At 44.5% G+C, this 8,899-nt stretch overlaps 1 protein-coding gene across 3 annotated transcripts in view; it reads left to right on the forward strand.

The window, feature by feature from the left end:
• The window catches only part of mtmr10 (myotubularin related protein 10), a 73,913-nt gene extending 69,257 nt beyond the window's left edge, over positions 1 to 4,656 (forward strand). For all 3 annotated transcript variants that reach the window (XM_068015660.1, XM_068015661.1, XM_068015662.1), the window contains one exon: positions 453 to 4,656. In XM_068015660.1, coding sequence (XP_067871761.1) covers positions 453 to 1,046 — 594 coding nt within the window. In that variant the 3' untranslated portion in view covers positions 1,047 to 4,656. The remainder of the gene's footprint in view (positions 1 to 452) is intronic.
• The last annotated feature ends 4,243 nt before the right edge of the window (positions 4,657 to 8,899 follow it).

Raw genomic sequence — 8,899 nt, forward strand, 5'->3', positions numbered from 1 at the left:
TTCCTCAATAACATTTCTAGTTGAGAAACCTGGGGAACAGTAAAGATCCCAGGCCCACAGTGCAGGACAAGGTCAGGGTTGGAATACACACAAACTGGGGGCAAGGTGGGGCCTCACTTGGGTATAAAAGCCCATAAATTGCAGAAGGAAGGGTGGGTGAAGTGTTTGAGATGGTAGAAAGGAATCAGTCAGAGGAGAAGACTGTGTGATGTGCCTTGATTTTTAAGGCAGTGAGGAGAACTGTATAGAAGGAGCTCAGGAGAAATGAGAGGTGAAAGCTAGAGGAGGCCAGACTCTGAAAGTATTTGAGAGACAGGAGGAGCGTTGAGAGAGATTGGAGGGGAGTGTGGGGGGTGTGGTGACCATCAGCTTTGCATACTGCTCATTACTATGCTGTGAATAATGGAGACTGCAGAAGCAGTTTGTTTATTTTACTGTTTATTTCTTACCAGAAAAATTCCTCGTCCACCATCTATTCGGTGTACACCATGAAGAATGGAAAGCTCAGTGATCACGATTTCTTTCCACGTAGGAACTCGATACAAAGACCGAGCCCTGATTTAGTGCAGCTTAACAAGAACCATGATCGCAACATGGAGCGTTACTTCAGGGACTGGTTCTCAAAGCCCTTGGACTTGCATGGACTCCTCCTGCCGCACCTCAGCAGCACACACGCCCAGCTCTGGAAGCAGTGTTACTTACGCTGGATCCCTGAGGCTCAGATCACCAATGGAGGATTTATCAGTGCCTTTCACAAGATCTCGTTACTGGCAGACGATATTGAAACTCTCCAGCATCGTCTTCGCCAGTACCGGAGCGACTCCTGCCTCTCTGGCTCACCCGAGCCTGGCAGTCGCAGGATGTATTTCCAGGCCAAAGATTTCAGCGAAGCACCTGGGATGCTTAACTGTTTCTCCTCTTCTTTTCCCTTTTCTCCTGTTGGGAACCTCTGCCGACGGAGCATTCTGGGAACGCCGCTAAGCAAATTCCTTCTCACTGGTGCCAAAACGTGGCCTTCTACAGAAACCCTGGCCAACGACGATTGAGGATCCCTGGAATGGGGACAGTGACGCGTGAGGCACTGACATCCCAGCAAAGGCCAAAAGCGAAACCTAATCAAACTGAATACTGCTCTCTGACATTGAAAGTAATGAACATGCAAGATATGTTAGAAATTTGCACAGATATTTTTAAGAGAAAGGGGACTTCCTCTTGAGAGGAAAAGCACTTGACATACAGACATCATAGTTCCCAGAGGGTTTTGTAAACATATCTTATGTTGAAGGGACCCTTGATCATTCCTCAAAGCATAATTGCAACCACAAGTTGCCACTCATTGTCTGCTTTATGTTTGACATTCTTGTACTGAGTGGCAAAGTGGATTAGACACTGGTGTTTTACCTCTGGAACCACTCTGATGGGCTGGAAGTGTGCCAGTCGTATGACCCTGACAGAATCAGTTTCTCAACAGTAGAAACATTGCACTAATTGTAATCTCACTGGGTGCCTGAAATGAAAAGTCTTCCTCAGCATTAACACCCCTCACCTTAATGGCCAAGTGTGCCTGAAGAGTTTATAATAATTCCAGTAATTTAAAAACAAAACCTATTCCTGAATAAATTATTTATTGTACATTTAAAAAGGTGCAATTTCTGACCAGCCTTGAATCCAGCTGCTTACATGGCGACTGTTGGGAGCTTGGGGCTGAAAATGCCCATGATGGGGACAGAGGCTGTTTCTCAGTGTATTGTGTTCCATGGAGTGGACCCTTCATATTAAATTTACTGAACTTATTCTGTAGGAGGGAGCGTTTTGCCCAGTTACACCTTAGCAGCATGTTTTACAACATGTAGGGCCTTTCAAATCAACATTAACTAAATCTTGGTACAAGGAACATCGAACAGTAATCCTTCAACATGTTCATCTGGCCTGATTCATTGGCCCATTGCTCCCACCATCCTGTCCACTCTGGTAACCAGTCATCTTTATGTTGTAACATTCTCACTGACCAGATTCTCTATCCACCCACCTGTGGAGAGAATACACCTCTGCTCAGTTTTTACTCTCCTCTCCCGAAGGTTCCGACTTTCACTGGGCACAGGTAGACCTCTGCTCCAAGTGACCATTTCTCAGATATTTGTAAAAAGTGATTGTTGACAGCTTATTCCACATGGAGAGCCTCAGAGACTTATTCTGCTGTTACCTGATTCTGAGGATGTGCAGCAGCTGCTGGATGGGATGGTAGCCTGGTATTTTCTCCTCATCCAAAAGTGCTAAAGCCCACAGTAGCACCAGAGCTGAGAGCTTGGCACTGCCTGCCCGTGGGACCTGGGATCCTGTGGTCTGTGTGGCTTTGTAACATATCCCATAGTGCACATAATCATTTGAAAACCTCAGAGCTTGGATCCTGCAACGTTCCTCTCATCACACAAATGATGCCTGACCATTCTAACTCTGAACTTGTGATCAATTTGTACCCAACCCTGTTGTAATCACATACAGCAGACAAAATGTTTGATATATTTTCCTAGTGTCACATTGTGGCAGTGTGTGGGAAGTCTAGTATGAGGCTTCTGCCAATGTAACTGATCACCGATAGCTGCAAAGAAATAGTTGATATGTCAACACTGAGAGTGGGCTGAAATTCTGAACTCACTCACGCAGGAAGTCAGTGGCCAAACTGGTTTTTAAAACTTGGCGTCTCCTTTTAAGATGAAGCTGCAAGCTCAGCCTAACTCGCTACCAAACTGTGTGACCACTTTGACCTGAGATGACCTGTTTAATTTTTTATTTCCACTGAAGGTTCTTTTGAGATGGCAGGACGCAAAAGGAAATTCAGGTCTAATGGCCATCTGCATTCGCAGTTATCCTCAGTGAAGATAACCTGAAACTGTGCAAGTGTTATTTTTAATCGAAAGATGTGCTGTGTACACAAAATGCATGGAGGGAAAGCTGTAGAATCTGAGGTGATAGGACTGCGAGGAAGGAACTGATAGCTTGGTCTGTATCAATGAGCAGCCACTTCTGTATGTCTATGGTGTGGAATGAATCCTGAATTCTGCAGATTCCCATTGACTGTCCTCTAGCTAGCTTAAGTCGTACAAATGTTTTAATTTCTTAGGCCCTGCCATGTAGGGTAGTCGTGCTGGTTTTAAGAGGTTTTGTAAATCTAGAGAAGAAAGAATTCATCAAATCTCAAATGAAATGAAAAATGCAATGTTTACACAGCAGCTCAGTCAGCCTCTGAAAGGTTAATGCTTTGGGTGGGTTTCAGCCACTGTCTGAAGCGTCCTGTTCCACACATTAACCTATCTTTTTGCTTTCCTGTGTTGGTGACCTGCTGTGCATTCCCAGGGTTTGCACTTTTTCTCATAGATTGGGATCTATTTTACCTAACTTTTAAACTTTGAATAAGCTGAAATATTGTTGGAAAAATATTGTCACAAGCTGCTGACTCCTGTGATCCTCCTCTATAACTGTTCTGTGCTCTCAACAGTGGCCCAACTGCACTGGTGTGTAAAATGGATTTCTCCTCCAGATGTTGTGATAGTAACCACAACAATCCCATTCCCAGAACAAATAAAAAAAAAAAAATGCAGATTCTGGAAATTGGAAACAAGAAAATGCTGGAAAAGCTCAGCAGGTCAGTCTGCAACTCTAGAGCACGGGGGAGAATTTGGCCCCCATCCTTCCTGGTGAATAACGGAGAAAGGCACTACTGCAGAACTTTAAAGGCAATGTTGAGTTTGGTGACTAACCTCCATGTCCGGCTTGGGCTTGTTTCATCTGATATCTTAATTATAAATTTAGTTTAAAGGAGTTTTCCTCCATATTCTAGAAAATAGTTGTTAATCACTGAGCTATCTGTCCAATCTGATTGCAGCTTAACCCAGTGCCATGTTTGTGCGCTCTCTGGTCAGTCTCCTTCCTGGCAGATGAGTGATCTATTTGCACACATTTCCCAATGTTGTCTTAAGTTGCAGGTAGGGATACATTATTTAAGGTATGTGAAGTGATTGTATCTTTGTTTGGATCAGAGTCTTTGCCATAATGTGTCCAACCTGAGCATTCTGTCCTGGGAGAGACAGCATTGACTCGGACAAATAGAATCCTGCTGAGAATAAGTCTCACAATATTAAACAGTGAGAGTGCTGCAAAACTGCCAGGACCTTCTGAATAGGGAATGTTTACAGTGAGCGTCTGCAACAAATATTAGTTCATTATGAAACACTCTTGCTTTGATAAATTACTGCAGTGTTTCAAACCCCATTATCTTGGGAATTATTCACGAAAGGTTTGGTCTGTTACAGCATTAAAGCTAAAAGTGAGGGAGCCAGCAACTGCACAGACCCTTGGGGAGTAGAGTAACTGATTTAACACCCTTTTGCATTTTAGTGATATTAAATTGCTCCAATACAGAATCTGTTCCTGCTTTTCTTTGCTGGGTTATTCCTGTTTTTGGCTATTTATTCATGCCTATGTTAATTTAATTCCATGTTTAGCAGGTATTTCTGTCAGGGGATGTTCTATGGAAGGGGATGGCTGGGTTTCAGCTGCTGTGCACTGTGTGCATTATGATGTATTTCCATACCTGTATCTATTCATCCTGTGTGCCTTAAATGAAGCAATAAATACTTTGGTGTAAATGTTCCTTAACTTACCTGTCTAAAGCCTCCCATTGTATAATGAACAGTTGTCCTGCTTGTGACCTGATGCAGTGTCTTTACATTCCCAAAAAATCATCACTTGCTGCCAATAATCTTTTTCATGAATCTGCATCTATCCCAGGGGGAGGACCCGTGAAAAATAATTTGTCCTCAGATTACTGAAGGTTCATGATCAATGTAAAGAAAATAGAACGATTCAATATACAGCAAAGGCCACATTTTGACGCTGTACAGGTTGCTAGCCCAGACTGCACTTCAATACTGGGCCCAGTTTAGGTCACACCACATCGTGCAGAAGAGAGCTACAAGAATGATTCCCAGCTTAAAGAACCTTAAGAAATCGAGCTCAAGGACTCTGGTCTATTTACTTAAGAGCAGTACAGACTTAAAGACGATCTGATAGATAGTTATAAAATAATGAAAGGGTTGGATAGTGTCCTTGTTAAGATTATTCCAGTTTAGGGGATTTGTTCAAACTATGGAGCAGCAGGAATAGACTGGATGTTGAGGGTTATTATTTTTCCAGAAAGTAGTGAGTGCTGACTCTGCCTGGAGCAGGAGCTGGACCAGTTCCTGATTAGGGTAGCGATCACATCATATAAATGGTAAGAGTTTTTATTCAGAACATTTGGTCTGTATGATCTGAACTACTTTTGATGATCTGAGGGGGGTTGGAGAGGAATTGGCCTTTGTTTTTGCCTTTCCCAGATTATTTGGGTGGGGAGGGAAGGAGTATTTAGCGTGCTATAAAAAACAAAGTAGTGGAAATACTCAGCAATTCAGGCAGCATCTGTGGAGAGAGAAGCAGAGGTTAGAAAAGAATTAGGTTTTAAGCACGTGAAGGGGATTGGTGGGGAAGAGAACAAAAGGAGTGTGTGTTAGGGCAGGAGAGATTAAATAACAAAGCTGTCCTGGGACAAAGGCAAAGTGTGTTAATGCTTGTGGTGAAAGACAAAGCATGAGTCGAGAGAGTGTTAATAGCAGACTAGCAATATGGGTGGAGCTCAGGAATAGGAAGGGTGCAGTCATGATGTTGGGGGTTTACTACAGGCCTCCCAACAGCCAGCAGGAGGTAGAGGAGCAGATATGCAGACAGATTTTGGAAAGATGTAAAGGTAACAGGGTTGGTGATTTTAACTTCCCCTATATTGACTGGGACTCACTTAGTGCTAGGGGCTTAAATGGGGCAGAATTTGTAAGGAGCATCCAGGAGGGCTTCTTGAAACAATATGTAGATAGTCCAACTAGGGATGGGGCCGTACTGGACCTGGTATTGGGGAATGAGCCCGGCCAGGCAGTCGAAGTTTCAGTAGGGGAGCATTTCAGGAACAGTGTCCATAATTCCATAAATTTTAAGGTACTTGTGGATAAGGATAAGAGTAGTCCTTGGGTGAAGGTGCTAAATTGGGGGCAGGCTAATGATAACAATATTAGGCAGGAGCTGAAGAATTTAGATTGGGGGCAGCTGTTTGAGGGTCTTTCAAACGTCAGTTGATTAGAATCCAGGACCAGCATGTTCCTGTGAGGAAGAAGGTTAAGTTGGGCAAGTTTCGGGAACCTTGGATAACGCGGGATATTGTGAGCCTCGTCAAAAAGAAAAAGGAAGCATTCGTAAGGGCTGGAAGGCTCGGAACAGACGAAGCACTTGAGGAATATAAAGACAGTAGAAAGGAACGTGAGCACGGAGTCAGGAGGGCTAAAAGGGGTCATGAAAGCTCATTAGCAAACAGGATTAAGGATAATCCCAAGGCTTTTTATACGTATATAAAGAGCAAGAGGGTAACTAGGGAAAGGGTTGGCCTGCTCAAGGACAGAGAATGGAATCTATGTGTGGAGCCAGAGGAAATGGGCGAGGTACTAAATGAGTACTTTGCATCAGTATTCACCAAAGAGAAGGACTTGGTGGATGACAAGCCCAGGGAAGGGAGTGTAGATAGTCTCAGTCATCTCATTATCAAAAAGGAGGAGGTGTTGGGTGTCTTGCAAAGCATTAAGGTAGTTAAGTCCCCAGGGCCTGATGGGATCTATCCCAGAATACTGAGGGAGGCAAGGGAGGAAATTGCTGGAGCCTCGACAGAAATCTTTGCATACTCATTGGCTATAGGTGAGGTCCCAGAGGACTGGAGAATAGCCAATGTTGTTCCTTTGTTTAAGAAGGGTAGCAAGGATAATCCAGGAAATTATAGACCGGTGAGCCTTACATCAGTGGTAGGGAAATTATTAGAGAGGATTCTTCGGGACAGGATTTACTCCCATTTGGAAACAAACAAACTTATTAGCGAGAGGCAGCATAGTTTTGTGAAGGGGAGGTCGTGTCTTACTAATTTGATTGAGTTTTTTGAGGAAGTGACAAAGATGATTGATGAAGGAAGGGCAGTGGATGTTATCTATATGGACTTCAGTAAAGCCTTTGACAAGGTCCCTCATGGCAGACTGGGGAAAAAGGTGAAGTCACACAGGATCAGAGGTGAGCTGGCTCTGTCATAGAAGACAGAGGGTAGCAGTGGAAGGGTGCTTTTCTGAATGGAGGGATGTGACTAGTGGTGTTCCGCAGGGATCAGTGCTGGGACCTTTGCTCTTTGTAGTATATACAAATGATCCGGAGGAAAATGTAGCTGGTCTGATTAGTAAGTTTGTGGACGACACAAAGGTTGGTGGAGTTGCGGATAGTGATGAGGACTGTCAGAGGATACAGCAGGATTATAGATCAGTTGGAGACATGGCAGATGGAGTTTAATCCGGACAATTGTGAGGTAATGCATTTTGGAAGATCTAATGCAGGTGGGAAGTATACAGTAAATGGCAGAACCCTTAGGAGTATTGACAGGCAGAGAGATCGGGGCGTACAGGTCCACAGGTCACTGAAAGTAGCAACGCAAGTGGATAAGGTAGTCAAGAAGGCATACGGCATGCTTGCCTTCATCGGTCGGGGCATAGAGTATAAAATTGGCAAGTCATGCTGCAGCTGTACAGAACCTTAGTTAGGCCACACTTCGAATATTGCATGCAATTCTTTTCGCCACACTACCAGAAGGACATGGAGGCTTTGGAGAGGTTTACCAGGATGTTGCCTGGTCCGGAGGGCATTAGCTATAAGGAGAGGTTGGATAAACTCGGATTGTTTTTCAATGGAACAATGTAGGTGGAGGTGTACAAAGTTATGAGCGGCATGGACAGAGTGGATAGTAGAAGCTTTTTCCCAGGGTGAAAGAGTCAGTTACTAGAGCAGATAGGTTTAAGGTGAGAGGGGCAAAGTTTAGAGGGGATGTGCGAGGCAAGTTCTTTACACAGAGGGTGGTGAGTGCCTGGAACTTGCTGCAGGGGGAGGTGGTGGAAGCAGGTACGATAATGACGTTTAAGTGGCATCTTGACAACTACATGAATAGGATGGGTATAGAACAGTACAGGCCCTTCGGCCCACGATGTTGTGCCGAACCTTTAACCTACTCTAAGATCAGACTAACTACCTACCCTGCATTCTACTATCATCCATGTACCTATCCAAGAGTCGCTTAAATGTCCCTAATGTATCTGCTTCTACTACCACCGCTGGCAGCACATTCCATGCACCCACCACTCTCTGTGTAAAGAACCTACCTCTGACATCTCCCCGAAACCTTCCTCCAATCACCTTAAAATTATGCCCCCTGGTGATAGCCCTTTCCATCCTGGGAAAAAGTCTCTGGCTATCCACTCTATCTATGCCTCTCATCATCTTGTACCCCTCTATCAAGTCACCTCTCATCCTTCTTCGCTCCAATGAGAAATGCCCTAGCTCCCTCAATCTTTCTTCGTAGGACATGCCCTCCAGTCCAGGCAGCATCCTGGTAAATCTCCTCTGCACCCTCTCTAAAGCTTCCACATCCTTCCTATAATGAGGCGACCAGAACTGAACACAATATTCCAAGTGTGGTCGAACCAGGGCCTTATAGAGCTGCAGCATAACCTCGCGGCTCTTAAACTCAATCCCCCGTTAATGAAAGCCAACACACCATACGCCTTCTTAACAACCCTATCGACTTGGGTGGCAACTTTGAGCGATCTATGGACATGGACCCCAAGATCCCTCTGTTCCTCCACACTATCAAGAATCCTGTCTTTAGAGGGATACAGTCCCCGGCAGTGCAGAAGGTTTTAGTTTAGGCAGGCATCAAGATCGGCGCAGGCTTGGCGGGCCAAATGGCCTGTTCCTGTGCTGTACTGTTCTTTGTTCAGAATTATGAGCTGTGATA

The sequence above is a fragment of the Heterodontus francisci genome, chromosome 35 (genome assembly GCF_036365525.1).
Source record: "Heterodontus francisci isolate sHetFra1 chromosome 35, sHetFra1.hap1, whole genome shotgun sequence".
In the NCBI taxonomy this organism is placed as follows: domain Eukaryota; kingdom Metazoa; phylum Chordata; class Chondrichthyes; order Heterodontiformes; family Heterodontidae; genus Heterodontus; species Heterodontus francisci.